The sequence below is a fragment of the Varanus komodoensis genome, unplaced genomic scaffold, assembly GCF_004798865.1.
Source record: "Varanus komodoensis strain SLA01 unplaced genomic scaffold, ASM479886v1 scaffold112, whole genome shotgun sequence".
NCBI lineage: Eukaryota > Metazoa > Chordata > Lepidosauria > Squamata > Varanidae > Varanus > Varanus komodoensis.
Genome location: NW_025335322.1, coordinates 280,747 through 298,126, shown reverse-complemented (window position 1 = coordinate 298,126; position 17,380 = coordinate 280,747). Strand labels below are relative to the sequence as shown.

The 17,380-nt window shown below is 51.4% G+C and overlaps 2 protein-coding genes across 2 annotated transcripts; one reads left to right on the top strand and one right to left on the bottom strand.

Moving 5' to 3' along the window:
- Positions 1–1,378: 1,378 nt before the first annotated feature.
- On the top strand, positions 1,379–3,947 carry CEBPE (CCAAT enhancer binding protein epsilon). Its single transcript, XM_044420895.1, has 2 exons — positions 1,379–2,158; positions 3,529–3,947. Exons 1-2 carry the CDS (start codon positions 1,733–1,735, stop codon positions 3,829–3,831), a joined length of 729 nt encoding a protein of 242 aa, XP_044276830.1. The 5' UTR covers positions 1,379–1,732; the 3' UTR covers positions 3,832–3,947.
- A 9,478-nt stretch (positions 3,948–13,425) lies between these two features.
- CUNH14orf119 (chromosome unknown C14orf119 homolog) lies at positions 13,426–17,372 on the bottom strand. Its single transcript, XM_044420924.1, has 2 exons — positions 17,091–17,372; positions 13,426–13,953 (listed from the first exon to the last, which is right to left on the bottom strand). The coding sequence occupies exon 2, from the start codon at positions 13,950–13,952 to the stop codon at positions 13,605–13,607; it is 348 nt and encodes a 115-aa protein (XP_044276859.1). The 5' UTR covers position 13,953; positions 17,091–17,372; the 3' UTR covers positions 13,426–13,604.
- Positions 17,373–17,380: the final 8 nt, after the last annotated feature.

Sequence of the window (17,380 nt, the reverse complement as noted above, 5' to 3'; positions counted from 1 at the left end):
TCTCCCACTGCATATTTAACCTATGAAAGGTGCCCCCACAAGATGTAAGGATGGACTTCAACCTGGGTGGCTGTACAAGCGTAGACAAATTAAGGAAGGATACGTCTCGCTCTAGCATCTAAGGCAGCGTGCCTGTGAATACCAGTCGCTGGGGAACACCAGTGGGAAGGTGTCATGGGATTCATGCCTGCTGTGGCTTCCTGTGGACATCCGGCTGGCCACTGTGGGTAGAGAAAGCTGGAATAGATGACCTTCGGCCTGACCCAGCTTGACTATGAGTATCTTTTCCCCACAAGGCAACAGCTGCCGCCCCCAAACCTGGCACCCTCCGGATGTGGTGGCTTTCAACTTCCGTCCTTCCTGACATTTGATGATGCTGGCTAGGGCTTAGGAGAACTGCAGGCTGTAACATCGGGAGGTCGCAAGTTACCTATCTATAGTGTCAAAGTTGCATAAGGAAGGCTATGGCCAGGGGTTACAGAATGGTAAGAGTGTGGAGAAATCAAACATATTTGTGTTTGTCTATTTATGAAGGCAGACAGGCCTATCACTAGAACAGAACCTCCAAATTTAGGCACAGTTACCAGTTTGTGGAGAAGGGGGCTACTGTGGGCTTCTGGAGTCACATGGTTGGCCACCCTACCAAGCAAGGTGAGTCTTTCAGCCAAGGGCCAAATTCCACTTTGGAAAAGCTGGCTCCTGGTTTCTATCGGAGGGGAGACCAAAGACCAGGCCCCAATTAATAGTAGATTGTAGTTTCAGGTTCTTACTGGCAGGAACTAAGCCTTGGGAGAGGCAGTCTAAACTTTTAGAATAGGGAAAACGCAGCACAAAAGCTGGGAAATCACGGAACAATAGATGGTTGGGCAAGAGGAAGGGACATGGCCTGGGGGCTGGATTGGGACCACAGTTCCAAGAAGCTGGACTCTGTGGGGATTATGTCCAAGGCAGGGCCCTTTTTATGCTCTTGGGAGATGGAAGTTAAGTTGGCCGTTGCTGTTGAATGGGGGTACGGTTTATGCTGGGAAAGAAAGAAAGAAAGAAAGAAAGAAAGAAAGAAAGAAAGAAAGAAAGAAAAGGGAGGAAAGAAAGGAAAGGAAAGGAAAGGAAAGGAAAGGAAAGGAAAGGAAAGGAAAGGAAAGGAAAGGAAAGGAAAGAAAGGTGTGTTCTCAGGGCCATGCACGGCCAATCATGATGAGCAAACCTCCAGAAGAGGGTGAGGAACATCGGGGGAAATTGCTGGGTGAATTAGGCTCGCTGTTACGAGAGGAGCTGGGGTGCACCTTCAAAAAAGAGGAAGGAAGGGGAGGGAGACAGAAGGAGGGAAGGAACAAGACAACAGAGAAAGAGGGAACAAGGCGCAGACAGAGAGAGGAAACGAAGCAGCGAAGGTAGAAGCAAGCGGAGGGGAGAACAGGAATAAAAAGGCTGCGGAGAGAGAAATAGAGGAACAGCATCGGGCGTCCCTGGAAAAGGAGGGAGAAGACACCAACAGACTGAAAATTCAAGGAAAAGCCATTTGCGTGTCAAAGAGAAAAACAAGCAGAAGAAACAGTGGAGAACAAGAAAGACACGCACTAAGCTGGAGTGCTAAGAAAGAAGATATAAAGGACCCCCCGCAAAGGGGGGACCAGCGAGAGGAACGTTCAGAGACAGACTGGCAGGAGCCAAGTGTGCTGCAGCCGCCCGCTGGCCCTGGAGAGAGGGGAGAGAAGCAAGGCGACTTGGCACCATGTCCCAGGGCGGGTACTTCGAAGGTGAGCGGCACTACCAGGCCCTGGAAATGGCTCCGGCCCGGCCTGGGGCCCCCGAGCTGGGCCCCCTCTGTGAATCGGAGCTGGCTTCGTACATTGGCGACGAGCAGCTGCTGTCGGAGTTGCTCCAAGGAGCTCAGCAGAGAGTGCCCAAGGGCTCCCCGTTCCCCAACTACTTCCCCGGGGAGCCGTACCCCTACTTGTCTTACGGAGGTGAGCGCAAGGGCCTTGTGCCCTTTGACCCGCGGTCTGTCGCCGTCAAAGAGGAGCCGCGAGGCGGGGATGTGGGGCGGGCCGATGGACGCCACCCCTACAGCACCATGCATTTTCCAGCCACCCACTGTTCCCAGGCGGCCCTCGCCCAGCCAGGAGCGCGTGCTGGACAAGCCCTGCGAGTGCTCAAGGTAAGAAGACCGGAGGCCCCTGCCCACCTGCTGCCCTCCTTTCACCCAGTTAAGATGCTCCCTGCCCTGAAACTCTTAAACCCTTTCAGAACTTTATTCTTCACTCAAGCCTGATATCCGTAAGCCGCACTTATCTTCCGATCCTTACAGTGTGGCCAGTGAGTATTTGTGATTCCTTCTTTAGCCCCACTGAAGTGCAGAGCACTTTCGAGAGGACAAGAGGATGGGTTCCTGCCCTGGGAGGCTTACAATCTACAGTGCAACACAAGGGAGAGAACCAAGGAAGGGAGAAGGAAGTGGGAGGCAGGGGTAGACAGAAAGAAGATGTGGTTAATCCGGTTACACGTACAGAAGGCTTCTCTGCAAAGGTACGAGTCTTCTGCAACTGGGTGCTCTCCAGATGAGTTGGGCTGCAAATCCCATCATTCCCAGCCAGCATGGCCATGCTAACTAAGAACGCCGGGAGCTGTGGTGCAACCCATCCGAAATGCATCAGGTTGGAGAAGGCGGCAGTCAGGTATGGGAACTAAGTTCCACACCTGGGTGGCTCTCCCTCTCTCCAAATTGGGTTTCTCTTCTTCCCAATCCACTGTAAGTTTTGCATCCTGGTTCCTTTCTCTCTGGAATCAGAGTGCTGGCGGGTTCTTCTTGATCGCAGCAAAAAATCCATTCAAGAGGAAAAGGCTGAATAGTCACACATTGGCTTCTGATTCTCAGCGGCAGATCCTCTCCACCTGGAAGAACTTTTCCTCATCCCAAACAAGCAGTCCTCACACACCAGACAAAACTTCTGCAGAATTCCAGATTGCAAAAATGCTCTGTGTTTCTACGTTTGTTCTAAGGAAGCATCATAGAATTTGAGCCTCATGGTCAGATGATGACGATGATAATACACATTTTTGCATTGCCCAGTAGCCCAAAGACTCTGGCCAGAGAACAAGACCAAAGACGTAAAACGAATGCACCACGGCAAAACGATAAAACCAATAAAATGGCTAAAACAATCCATTATTAAGGAGAAGGCGCTCTCTCTGACTGAGAGCCAGTGTGGTGTAGTGGTTCAGAGCGTGGGACTGGGACTCAGAGGATCTGGGTTCGAGTCCCCGCTCAGCCATGGAGCCAACTGGGGGACTTTGGGCCAGTCACAGCCTCTCAGCCCAACCTACCTCACAGGGTGGTTGTTGTGGGGATAAGATGGAGGAGGAGAATGATGCAAGCTGCCTTGAGCCCTTTGTAGGAAACAGGCAGGATATGAATTGAAAAAATAAATAAACTTAACCTCGATTATTCGCTTGTGCAATGAGCCCCTTTCTCCCAGCTGCCATGCCTCCTAGGACCCAGGCCGCTCACTCTTCTTTCCCACTCCCCAGGGCCCGCCTTGCAGCCCGTCCCCAGCCTGTGGCAACCCCAAGGGGAAGAAGTCCATGAACAAAGACAGCCTGGAGTACCGCTTGCGCCGGGAGCGGAACAACATCGCTGTGCGCAAGAGCCGGGACAAGGCCAAGCGCCGGGTGATGGAGACTCAGCAGCGCATGGTGGAACTCCTGGGAGAGAACGAGCGCCTGCGCAACCGGGTGGAGCAGCTGATGCAAGAGACAGAGACCCTCCGCGACATTTTCCGCCAAGTGCCCGAGGCCGCTGGGCTTATCAAGGGGCTGGGGGGCTGCAGTTGAAGACCGGGAGGCAGGGAGGCAGGGCGGGCAGGCGGGCGGCCGGCCGGCCGGAAGGAGGTGCCACCTGGAATTCAGAGGGTGGGATTCGGAGTGTGTAAATAAAAGGATCTCTCGTGGTAGAGACTCACTTTGGTCCTCTCTGGCTGACTTTACTTTTCTGCAGGAGAAGCTCCCTTACCAAGGCAGGGCCGGCCCCAGACGTTGTGCTGCCGAGTCAAAATGGACTTGAAGCCACCCCAGCTCTGGCCGCAGGACCCTGTCACGCCTGAATAAATTAGGCTAGCTTACAGAACTTAGGCCAGGCTGAGAGGCCATGCCCCTCTTCGTACTCCTAAGAGCAGAAAACCCAAGAGGCCACCTCTGCGGCTTCCCCCCAGCCTTTGCTGCATGAGGCCGTTGGGGGTGGGGCTCTTTTGGCCCAAGGACCAAGTTCCATATCAAAAAACCTCTTGGGGTCTGCAGTCCAGTGGCGTTAGGGCTGGAGGCAGATGGGGGTGAAGCCAAAACACCAATGTATTTTAGCATAAAAGTCCTTCCTGCCAGTAACTAAACCTTGGCAGTGCCATTCCATCCTTTTGGAATAGGAGGGAGGGAATGGAACGATGCTGGGAAGCCAACTGGGAAATCGATTGGTGAATGGGGAAAAGGGGTTTGCTGCTCCGGGTCTTGTAGTGGGAAGCATAATGCCAGAGGGTGCAAATGGGGCAGGCGTGGGGTCTTCATGGCTCCCCCCAGCACTCTCCCCAAGCTTCCTTCCTCGCTCAGCAAAGGGGCAAAGCACCTGTCGATGCGAGCGGTGCAGAAGCAAGGAACTCGCGTGCAGAAATGAGCCAAGTGATGCCGATTCACAAAAATCTAAGCCCACCCTGGAGAGCAGGGACGTGAGTTGGAGCTTCTGGGCGCTGCTCGGCGTCCGGCCTGCTGGTCTTCCTGAGCCGGGACACTATGGGAGGAGGAACCACACCAGCTGCTCTCCTCCTGGCCAGCCTTCCACACGACACCAGAGGCGGGGAATCTTTCAGGTTCCGGAACAGCATCCCCCACTCATGGCTAATCCGGAGGGCCAGGTGATGTCTGTGAGTGGGGACCTACCTCACCAAGGTCATCCATGCTGCTTTTCTGCTTGTAGGTGCAGGGAAAGGGGCTTGGGAGGCTGAGATGGCCATCACCTCCTGGCACCTCCCGGCCGCATCCACTGTAATGCAGAGGGGCATCCCCGTATGTCCGTATGCAGAAAAGGCCTAAGTGGGTGAATACAGGCCAGCCCCTCCCCGGCACAGCTGTTATCTGTGTGGCTGAGGATGATGGAAGTTGAAATCCAATACATCCAGTTGGGGAAGCCGTTCTCAGTCACACACTCCCGTGAAAGCTGAACTGCCTGGATCAAGAGGAGGAGGGGGGCATGCTGGTCCCAACAGAAAAGAGAAGGCATTGCATTCAACAAGCCATGTGTGCACGGATTTTCCAGCATTCATTCAATGCAAGAGAAGAAGAGAATGCAGAGGAAGACAAGAAGCAGTGTAAGCCCAGCTCAGATGATCTGTCCCTCTTAGACTCGTTCTGTCCCCTCAGGCTGGCGCACTTCCTCGGGGTGTTGGGCAGGAAGGGTCTTTCCAACCACCAGGTTTTAGAGATTCTCAGGGATTGAAACTCAGAGCTGCAATTGCCTCCACTCTGAGATTCTGCAATATTCAATTTACAAGTGAGCTGCACACATGGAAATGTCAAAGTGTTTGAGCCCTTTTCCGTGTGTCTAGCAAATAAAAACGGCAGCACAGACACGACTGCGCTGCATCACCGTCGGGAGGGTGCTGAGGAACAAGACACTGAGAGAAGCCTTTTCTGCTCTCACAGGCCTAAACCCCAAGGTCATCCAATGACATCCGCAGCTGATTAAACTGAAGTTCAGAGCCATCATGTGTGGCAATGGATTATTATTATTATTATTATTATTATTATTATTATTATTATAACATTTCTATGCCGCCCCTGGCGAAGCATGGATGGCCCTGGTCTCTGATGGCTTTCCAAGAGGGGGAGAAGTAATCTAATATTACTTCTAATTTCTAATCTAATAATTATAATATTATTGATACTATTATTAATTCTATCATTAATAGTAATCGAATAATAGCCAGGTAGTCTAATGGCTACATGGAAGCACCGCATTGACCGGTTGTCCATCCCTGAACCCCGGATGCCAAGAACCAAGAGCAGGAGGTAGCAACAACCTCCTTGCTTCGCTGGTGACCCTGCCCACAGGGATTAGCAGAAGGTGGGATTCGAGTGACCGGGGTTGTGATCCAGCAGATCTCTTCCAAGGAGTGTATGTCACCACACCAAATCCATATTCCAGCTCCTTGGCCCAAGCCAATGCAGTCTTTTTCTAATGCAGGGATTCCCCGCCTTTCTGGGTTGGTGGGCACACTTGAAATTCTGAGAGGATGTCATGGGGACTCTCAGAAATAGGCTGGTGTGGAGTTGCTCGCTCGTTCCTAACAGGGTAACCCTGGTGGGTGTAGCCACTCCCAAACCGAAGGGTTCGCAGAAGACATGCTGACGATCCAAGAAGCTGAACAAGGGCAGAGAGAGGACCTCAACTGCTAATGCCAAAGGACACGTCTTGATTCCATCATCCCCAGCTGCCACGCATCTGCAAGCAACCCCAGACACTAGTTTCTTCTGAAAGGATGCACTTCAAACTACCATACTCAGCTGAAGTCCACATGGGGAGCAGGGCTTTTCTTGGGTGAGAAGCTGGTGCCAGAGGCTAGCACCTTGCAGCCTGCCAAACGCTCAGTCAAAAACAAAGCAAAACAAGATTCTAACCACAAAATAAATAAAAATCAGGAGTTGCACAGAACTTAGTGGCTATGCCCAGTTCTCTCTGGGCAAGTGGGACCAAAAATAAAGCAGAGAGATTCCCACCCAACCCTCCAGCAAAATTTATTCCTGCAATGCAGATCTCTGGAGCCCATTTTTGCATGTTCCCCCCCTCCCTCCCTCCCTCCCTCCCACACACACACACACACACACACACACATTACACAAGCCAGCGGTTGGTGTTACAACCTCTGGAGAGAACAGCTTTTGGATGGAGGTGATGCGACGTTGGGAACCATCCAGCCATATCTGAGACCCTACGGTTGCGTCCCAACGCCGACCTGGCACCCCCTTTCAAAGAGCCCCCATGCCTTGCAGAATCCTCCATCACGTAAGGTCTGGGACTTCAACGCCCTCCCCCCAGCACCCTTTCCACAATTTTATTGCCCCTCTGCATCCAGGCACGGGTGCAAAGGAGCCAACCTCAAGGTAATCCAACCCCTCTTGCATTATCTTGTGAAACAACCTGTTACGCCACCAGAAAGGAGAACAAAGGCCTGCCACAGACCACAACCTCTTCTTTCCCCCAACTCTGTCCACAACACACCATTCTTGTAAGTGACCGCAACGCAGAACAGACCAGAGTGGGGAGTGCGACCCCAGGTGGAGGCAGGCCCCCCGCCTTCCTTCGTCCATGTCTCCGTTCCCCCACGACCCGGGGCTGGGGGAGAGGCGGTACCTGCCAGCGATCGCATGCCACCTGCTCACCTTCCCCACTGCCCCCCCTTCCCCCCAGCCCCAGCGAGCTAGGCTCAGCACAAACGGGCCGGGTTTGTGCAACCTCCAGACACACTGCTGTGCCGGAGAGGCCGAAAGGGAGGCAGGGAAGAGAGGCGACACACTCTCCCTCTGCACCCTCTCTGCATGCCCGTCGCTACTGCAGCCTTCTGCATCTGGTGCCCCCCGCTGCACCTTCCAACACGGCTGGAACGGTCCCGGTTGGGGGACGCAGCTATTCTTCCATGTCCAGTCTCCCCGATGTATGGTTGTTGTGAGTCGCGAAGTCGTGTCTGACCCACCACGACCCCATGGACAACACTCCTCCAGGCCTTCCTGCCCTCCACCATCCCCCAGGGTCCACTCAAGCTCACGCCAACAGCTTCAGTGACTCCATCCAGCCACCTCATCCTCTGCCGTCCCTTTCTTCTTTTGCCCTCTATTGTTCCCAGCATCAGGCTCTTTCCCCAATGTATGGTGTCCTGCTGTTTGCTTGTGGACATTTTCCACACTAATTCTGGCTTCAGGTTGTCATCTCACAGGGCTGGCCCAAGGCAGAGCTGACCAGCTCCCTCTCAGGCACCCCACGCCCAGCCAGTCAAGGTACCAAAGGGTGGCCATGCTATTTTGGACAGAAAGACTTTCAAGTGACTTTCTCCCACCTCGCCGGGAATAAGAAATTATCAATAAATTATATAATAACCTTTCACACCCTCCCCCCCAAATCAACTGCCCACTCTGTTTAACAGGATGGGCCTTTCCACCTGGTGGCTTGTCCAGTTGAGTAACAGGCATGGGAAATCCAACAGATGAAGCGGCTGTTCCCGCCACTGCATCCCTATGGCAGAGGAAGCTTTACCAGTTGAATGTCTCCTCAAATGTGCAATGGTGAAAAGCAATGGGCTGCAGACATTAAGATCTGGATGCCCAAGATCCTAAACTAAACCGTGTCAGCTGAATCTGGGGCCGCGGGGAAATGCTTTTCCCCCTTTCCCATTTCTGTGCCGAGAAATCCCCGCCTCTCCGCCCAGCAGCCCCCCAGGCGCTTGCGGAGGAGCCACAGAAAATTCCCCGGATGCATATCCGTGTCACGTGGGGTGCCAGCCAGGGTGTCTTGGGTCAAGCAGAGTCAGGCCATGCAGCGTGTTCTCCAGGGAGACTGGCCTGCCGTTCCAGCTCTCCTCCATGTTTTCGTGCCAGGGAATTCGAGAGGATAAGCTTCCAAAGAATCCCCGTTTGAGAAGTCTCCCTCCAGAGAGCAGTCCATAAAATGTTTGCAGTGGGGCTGGCACTTCCTCTTCCCATAAGCCCCAGCCAGCAGGACCCACAACGAGGGCTTAGGACAGCACCTCGTGGTCCAAGATGCCTGGTGGGAACCTGGCTGCCCAGCCGGTTCTGGTGCTCCGGGAGGCAGTGCTGGGCTCCGGGTCTGGGAGGGCTCTTGGGAAGGACACTCCCCACACGCCGCCTCCTGCAGTGAGCCCACCTTCTCCCCACCAGCTGTGCCCCCCACTCTCCCCCCGGTGTCGCCTCCTGCATGGGGGAGAGGACTCGCAGGAAGCAGCATCCCCTGCCCTTCCCCTTCACTGTTTCTGCGCCAGATTCAGGGCAGGCTTCGAAAGGGAAGAGGGGCATAAAATGTTTTATAGATGGTGCTTTTGGCCAAATCGATTAGCAAAAATGTTTCCAAATATGTCAAATGGATGTTGGAAATGCAAACATAAACCTGGTACTTTTTATCATGTGGTGGACTTGTGATAAGGCCAAAAAAAAAAAATATTGGGCTAAAATACATAAATGGCTTGAGGAAATGTTACAAAAATCTGTAATATTTAAACCTGAAGTCTTTTTATTAGGCATTGTGTCTGATGATGTTGACAAACAAGCAACATATTTGATTTTACATGTAATTACTGCGGCAAGGACTGTATTTGCCCAACAGGCACGAAGAACCACCCACTGATTGATTTTAAAAAAAGGTCTTGGATTGCGCTGAAATGGACAGGCTGACTTTGTCTCTGAAGGAGAAAGAGGATACGTATTTCTATTAAACTTGGAACTCTTTTTATTATTGGCTAGAGAAACGGGACTATGCGTAGATGTGAATATGGCTATGGATTGTTATTAAAAAAAGGAGGGGCTGACCCAGTATGTCCGATGTCTTTGATGATTGATGATTTTAGTTTTTTTGTTTGTAGAAAGTAATAATAATAAAACTTATTTTAAAAAAAGGAAGAAAGGGAAGAGGAGCAGAGCCCAGAGACTCTTCTCAGTGGCCCGGCTGGGATGCGCTTCTTTGACCCATGGCCAATGAATGCCCACTCTCCACACGAAGAGAGCTGCTCCCGATGGGTTGGGGCTGTGAGGACCCCTAGTGGCTGCAGGTGGCATGAACATGCATGGGGAGTCGCCTTCCACCAGGGTGGTCTTTTCCCATTTGGGCCAGTGCGGTTTGTTCACAGGCAGGGAGACGGTTTTCCTTCCCCTCCCCTCTTACCAGACCCTATTCTCTCTCTCCAAGCCACTATCCTAAGTCGGAGATGCCTCTCTCAGCCTGCAAAGCGCTGGTCCACCACCTGGTCAGATTAACGTAGGTCGTCTGTCTCAGCTGTTCCTGCAACAAGCGATGGGCTTCCAGCGACGTCCCAAGGCCACCCCCCCCAAGCCCCTCGCCAGGTTTGGACAAAACAGGAACCTGCACACCATGACGGTAACTAGACAAATTGTGTCGCGTACAACTAGCACGGTGGGGAAAAGATGCTGTTGTGGTTTTGTCCTCGCTCCCCTGTGATTGTACAAACCGAGCGGTTGCGCAAGATGGCTGTCCTCTTGAGCCAACGGTCCCAGGTTGCTCGCCAAAAGGGGCAACAGAAAAGGAAGAACATGAGAAGGCCTCGGAGTCACGGAGCAGTGGGGAACGGCGACGCAGACAGAAGCTGGCAGGCTCGCAGCCCTTCCCCAGAGCTTGTCTCAACTAACGGCGCTTGGCGGAGAACCAAGTATCTCGGCTGACCCAAGAAAGGAATGATCGCAGGCCCCACTGTAGCGACACAGCTGGGAGGGGGTGTCAGGGAAGAGGAGCTCAGCTCGGCCGGAGGCTGGGAACTGGCTCCATGTACGGTCAATTGCAAGGAGTCAACAAGTTCGTCCAGGCCCCTTCATCCACAAGGCTTCCCTGCAGCAGCTTGGCAGGAAGCTCTTGCGACATGGCCTTGCCGTGCTCTGTTTTATCTCACCTTCCGGAGGATTGATGGCAGGCCTGACCCAAGACACCGCCAAGGGCTTGGAGACCGGCAAACACAACTTCTCTCCTTGCGTCTGGGAGCAGAGCGCAAGACAAAGTGACATCACCCGGCCCTCCCCAAGCTGTTGCCTTCGGATATGTTGGACTGCAACTTCCAAGGGGCAGCTGCAAACCATGGGAACGCCCTTCCAGGACTTCCAGAGAATCTCAGGCTGAGGAAGACCAGTTTAGAGAGGAGCCGCAGCAATTCCAAGATGCAGGGTGGGCTGGTTTGACTCAAGATGGTCCCAGCCTAGCCTGGGGTCACCTTCTTTCTGTTGCAGTCCGGGGGATGGCCGTGTCGGCCTCAGTACTGATACTGATCGATGCCCCCTCCCTCATGGCGCGTTCTAGAAGTGGTGCAGTCCAGAAGCTCCCTGCCTCATGGGTTTAAAGGCCAAGCTGCACATGCACGGGATAGAGCCGGCCCCGTCTTATGCTTTTGCATCCCGATTAGCAAGTAGAGGGGAAGGCACAGCTTGACTCCCCCTTCAGGCAGCCCTCTATTCCCCTGAAGAAAAACAGAGGACGCCACTGCTAATGAGGAACATGGATTGGTACAGGATCCTGCTGGCACAGTTTGCACGAGAAAGCCGAAGAGGGTCATGCAAAGGAGGCTGTTGCATGGCAGATCTGAGGCACGCTGCTTGCGAAAATGGAGGCGCAGGGAAAAGCTGAACGAGGAAGATCAAGTTCCATTGTGTACTGGCAAAGAAATCCCAACTTGCTTGGGTTGGAAGAGCCCTCGATTGGGAAAATATCAAGTAGATGCAACAGCTGTCGGAGCTGTAAGCAGATTCTGCCCACCCTGGCTGAGTGGATCACAGCCCCTGGTAGCCGTTTACACCTTTTCTCTAAATGTGAGCTAACCCACTGGGGAGGGGAAGGGCAGGCTTACAACTCCATCCCTCTGGCTGCTAATCCCAAATTTCAAACTACATAGATGGCCAAGCGGCTGCTGCTTTTGTGTGGACTTCAGCCACATGGGTACTTTTAAATTCATTTAAAAACAATGAATGCGTTTAAAAAACGAAAGAACCCCAAGGCGCAGCTCTGCAGGGCCTCTGTGATATGGTGCGCCAAGTTTCAGTGTCCACATTCCAGGGTCTTGGTACTCTGACAATGGGATGGTCTGATGGACCCGTGCTCTCTTTCATGAGAACAGCCACGGTTTGAACATTTTGGGTGTTGCATTTGTTTCCTACAGACCCTTAGCTCCCTTGGGCTTTATATGAGAAAGTGAGAGATATACATCAAATAAAATAATACATTTCAGCACGATAAATCCAGATTTTTTAAACATTCACTTAAATCATGCCTTCCTTCCAGGGTGAAACTCATTGTAGTATTTGTTTGTTTGTTTGTTTGGAGTTTTTGTATGCCGTCCCATTCACATAAGCCTCGGGACGGCTTCCATACAATTAACAAACATAAAAATAGTATACATAAAATCTAGATTCACCCTGGCTATAGAAGTAAAACCAATAGATAATATTACACATTGTTAAAATATTGTTTAAATAAAAAGGTCTTGACCTGGCACTGAAAAACAAATAACGACGGCACCAGGCAGACCTCTCTGGGGAGCGCATTCCAGAAATGGGGCGCCACCGCAGAGAAGGCCCTCCTCCGGGTACTCACCCTCCTAATAACTTTCACGGAGGGCTCCCGGAGAAGGGCCTCTGCTGCCGATCTCAAGGGGCGGGAGGGCAAATATAGAAGCAGGCGTTCCTTCAAGTATCCAGGTCCCAAGCCGTTAAGGGCTTTGTAGGTGATGACCAGCACCTTGAATTGAGCCCGGACTTCGATGGGGAGCCAGTGAAGCTGGAAGAGGACTGGGGTTATGTGAGAGTAACGCCCAGTCCCCGTCGGCAACCTGGCAGCTCTATTTTGCACCATCTGAAGTATCCGGACTGTCTTCAAGGGCAGCCCCACGTAGAGCGCGTATGTATAGAGTTCTCACGTTCTCTCCCATCAAATCACCAATCAGATCCAGACAAGTTTAGCTTCAGCAAAGATCACATACCCTTAGACTGCAGAGGGTCAGAAATTCTGGAAGCTGCAACCTTACATCCGTATGGCCACAGGTTCCCCGGCCAACTGCAAGACGTGTCCTGGACTGGTGAAGTCATGGGGTTTCCATGGGCAGCTGCTGGGCCCATGGTCTAATCCCCTCCCTTAAGTCAGTAGGCACCAAGCAATCTTTAAAAAACAAAATTCTATGCATATTTAGGGGGGAAAATGTCTTAGAACCCCCAGCTGGCTGGGGGATGCCGGGAGTTCTGAGGGGGTTCTTTGCTCTAGCTAAAAACAGATTGTATGCTCAGTGATGCTTACATCCAGAAGGGTTTGTGTTACCTGGCCATGTTAAGGCTGGTTTTTTTAGGATTACACAATTACATTTAATCTATGAAAGCTACCTTTAGATCGTGAAGACCTCTGAAAGAATTTTTTTTCTCATTTAAGACTGTGGCAAAATGCCTTCCACTGTCATTGCATCCCAACTGATTTAAGACTGCCTTCCCCAATCAGGTGCCCTACAGTTATCTTGGACTATAATTCCCACCATCCTCAGCCAGTAGCGCCACTGAGGCCAGAAGGATGCAGAAAGCTAATTTCAGACCCTGTGATCCTGCTACAATAGAACTGAAATCAGTAACAGAGAAAGAGACGTCTAAGTGGGGGAAAAAAATCCAGGTCGACCATTTTCAGCCCATTGGAATATTTTAATCCTTTGCATTTGGCATGTAATATTTATTCTGATTTGTTACGACTCACGGTCACACACGGTTTGGTGAGTTACTGGGGGAGTCGGTTTAGCACAACACCGAGGAATGACGGAGAGGCCACAGCGGCTCTTTGGGGGCGCCGTGGAGAGCGCAGGTCCCCTTCACGCCTGGCCTGCCGTGGCTGCCACCTCCTGGTAGAAGCGGGCCGCCAAGTCCGGAGCAGCCTCCTCCATCTGTCTGACAAATTCATTGCGCTCAGCCTCCGACCAGCCCCGGAACCACTGGTCCCAGAGGCGCATCTGGCACTCAAAGATGGACGGGGGCTTCCCAGGTTGCATGCTGAGCCCCGCCAGCCCCTCCAGCAGCGGGAGCACCTTCCAGGGCACGGCCTTGTCCACCAGGTCACGGAGGAAGCGCTCACGCTGCGCCGGGGCCCAGCCTGACAGCCAGTGCAAGAGGCAGCGCATTTCCTGCGCAGTCACATAGGACAGGGGCAGCGGCTCGGACATCCTGCAGGGCGGCAAAAAACAGGGGCGAGGGGGTGAGCATGAAACTTTGGATATAATATGGAATTAGAAAAATGGCAAAAGCTGTGGGAGGGAAACATTCACATTAGCAACTTCATATAAAGAAAACCTGTGTAAAATGTTTTATAGATGGTATCTGTTGCCAAACAGACTAGCCAAGATATTTCCAAATATATCAAATGGATGTTGGAAAGTAAACAAAAGCCTGGTATTTTTTACCGTATGTGGTGGACTTGCGATAAAGCGAAAAAGTATTGGATTAAAATACATAAATGGCTTGAGGAAATGTTACAAAAACCTTTACCTTTTAAACCTGAAGTTTTCTTATTGGGCATTATACCTGCTGATATTAGTAAACAAGAAATGTACTTGATTTTACATGTAATTACTGCAGCGAGGATTGCGTTTGCCCAACACTGGAAAAGTGAAGAACCACCCACCGATGAACTGATCCTAAAAAAGATCTTGGACTGTGCGGAAATGGACAGATTGTCTTTGTCATTGAAGGAGAAAGAAGATACTGATTTCTATCAAACTTGGGACTCTTTTTTATTATTGGCTAGAGAAACGGGACTTCGTATAGATTTAAATCTGTTTCTAAGTTATCATAAATAGAAAAAATGTGGGGGCTGACCCAGCAGGTCCGATGTTTCTGATGACTGATGTTGTTTTTAGTTTTTCTTTGTATTAGGGTTATTTTGAATAAAAATTATAAAAAAAAACAGGGGCGAGGGGGCAGGCTGTTACCATCTTCAGACAGGCAAAGGTGCCTCCAAGGCCTGAAGGACAGGGAAGGCAAAAACACTCAGGACCAAAGAGCAGAGGGCAGGATCTGAGCTGGGCGCATACACCAAAGAAGTTGCAAGTCTGTAGACACAGGCACGGGAAGAATGCTTTCGACGCTCAACTTTTCCAGGTCTGGATGCAGAAGTGACACAGGGCCGCATAGAAACACAGTGCCCACGTTTTGACGAGGAGGCCTGGAAGCGCTCAGCCTCCCGATTCTCACTGAGTCCAGCTGCAATCGTCACATTAGCCAAGGGTCCAAACTGGATTTTCCCAGCAACAACACCGAACAGAGAGCTCCGTTACAACCAATAGACCATCTTCAGGAACTCTGCATCAAGACTTCTCCAACCCGGTCCCCTTCGGTTGTGTTGAACTGCAACTTCCATATTTCCCTGTAAGCAAAGCCTGCCTGGGAAGGATGGGACTTGCAATCCCAATACAACAGGAAGATCCAGGTTGGAGAAGGCTGATCTAAGGAACTCGAATCAAGTAAGGCAAACTGATGACACATGAGTCGCCATCATTTTCTCTGTAGCAGTAACTTTTGGGCTCTGCCTGCATTTTTGGATTCTCTGGGGTGGGGGAGGTGGGGGGCTAAATAAACTACAGCATTTTCCACCATATTGCTGCCTGGAAGCCGCTCTTAATCTCAGGTCTAATTTGGGTAGATAAGTGTGTTCCGTATCTTCACCTGGGGCACATTCCAGGGGAAAGAATGGGCATATCTGGCTTTTTCTGCCAGTAATTAACATTTAAGAGGGAAATTTCAACCTTTTAGAACAGGTTGAAAAACTGCCATGCTCAGGAAACCTCCAAATAATTGGAAGACAGGGGAACGCCAAAGGACCATCTAAAGTGCTCAGATGCGCCATGTTTGACCTGTCCTTCAACACCCTTGTTAAAAAAAGGAGGAAACCAAGGTGCACTTTGTATGCTATTAGTTATGTGTGTTGCAATACAGGGAGAAATGTGTGTTTTGGACAGGAATATGTTGCAATACAGGGAATGGTGCTGAAGTGGAAAACATTACAGTGAACTGTGCAGAATTAAGGCAGATGCTTTCAAAGTGCTGTGCAAGCATGTGGAAATGCTGCGCAGCAGCCCAGACTGGAAAAATGGTGCATTAGGACTGACAGGGTAAACCCGGCCTGGTGAAATTTGTGCAGTTTTGTGAGATTTGGGATCCTAAATGTTGGGTGCAGCAGGGTGGTTGAGAACACTGCTTCTTCAAACTACCAGGGGCAGTATGAAAGAAGATTTGCAGAAGAAAGTTCTGAAGGAAGATGGCAAGAGAGGCGGGTGAAGTTGTCTGTGTAAACATAGGAACAAGCTGGGCAGGAACAGAAAGGGGTGGGAACTGATGCTATGTGATGTCAGAGCTGTCCATGTGTAAAACCCGGGTTCACAGCTTGTCTTAAAGATGCAAAAGGGCAGGGCCTCGGTCTTACCTTAGAAATAAAAGGTTGCCTGATGAAAAAGAATACTGTAGCCTCTGAAAATTTCCATGTGTGTACTGGGAGATTCTGGGAACTGAAGTGCACAAGGCGGGCACAAGGTTGGGGAAGGCTGGGATATGAAAAACCATGATCCAAAACCATTGTTCAAGGCAGTGTGCTGTAGTGGTTATAGTGTTGACCTGGGATTTGAGAGATCCAGGCTCTAGTCTTCACTTGGTCATGAAGCTCGCTGGGTGGCTTTGAAACAGTCACTGATGCTCAGCCTAGCTTCCCACAAAGACTATTGTGAGGATAATATGGAGACAGGGATGAGGTAAACTACCTTGCAAATAATAATAATAATAATAATAATAATAATAATAATAATAATAATAGATCTGATAAAACCCCACCATACAAACTGAGCAGGGCTGTCCAGGGCAGGGTATTTTGGAAGGAATTCGCTTATATGGTCGCCCCAAGTTGGAGACAACTTGAGGGCACAGAATAACAACATAAAACAAGGAAAACGGACATTCGCGCAGCCAATTCGGTAACTTACAAAAAGTCACACAGATGTGTTTGCGCATCTTCGCTGCGGTTTCCTCCGAGCATCTGATGCGGTGCTCAGAGGAAACTCAAGCTGCCAAGTGCTACCCACCCCGCTAACACGTGGAGTACACCTAGGCATGTATAAAGTGCACGTCTGAACGGAACGAGGACGTGCAGATGACCCTTCGTGCCGTGTCGGCGTGAGCGGACACAGATGCACGCCTGCTGCAGTCCCTTGCCTTTCCGTGAGGCATAACAGCGAAATTTGGGGCGGGGGGTGCCTCCCCCTGCAAAAAAGAGAGAGGAAGACAAAACCAAGCCAGGCCGGGTGCTGAGTTCTCACCTGGGTCCGCTCCCTGCTCAGCACGCCCCGTTCCTCCCCATTTCTTCCTCGGTCGAGGGGTCCATTTTCACCTGGCGCAGAGCCAAGGGGGCGGAGCCAGCGGAAGAGGCGGGAAGAGCCGAAAGCACCCGAACTCAAGTTCACCCACTTACGCGAGGAGGCATTCGGCGGAAAGGACCGAGGCTGTTCCGGAGATTGGCGGAAGTTGCCGAGTCCCTGCCGGAACGTTCTTCCGGGTTCAGACGCGCCTCGCGACACCCGGAAGCACCCGACGTAACCTGGAAAGAATT

Excerpts from the sequence above, each read along its gene's own strand:
- CEBPE (XM_044420895.1), top strand. The coding sequence starts at position 1,733 with ATGTCCCAGGGCGGGTACTTCGAAGGTGAGCGGCACTACCAGGCCCTG. Across the intron at positions 2,159-3,528 it reads AAGCCCTGCGAGTGCTCAAG|GGCCCGCCTTGCAGCCCGTC; the intron begins GTAAGAAGACCG and ends CCCACTCCCCAG.
- CUNH14orf119 (XM_044420924.1), bottom strand. The coding sequence starts at position 13,952 with ATGTCCGAGCCGCTGCCCCTGTCCTATGTGACTGCGCAGGAAATGCGC.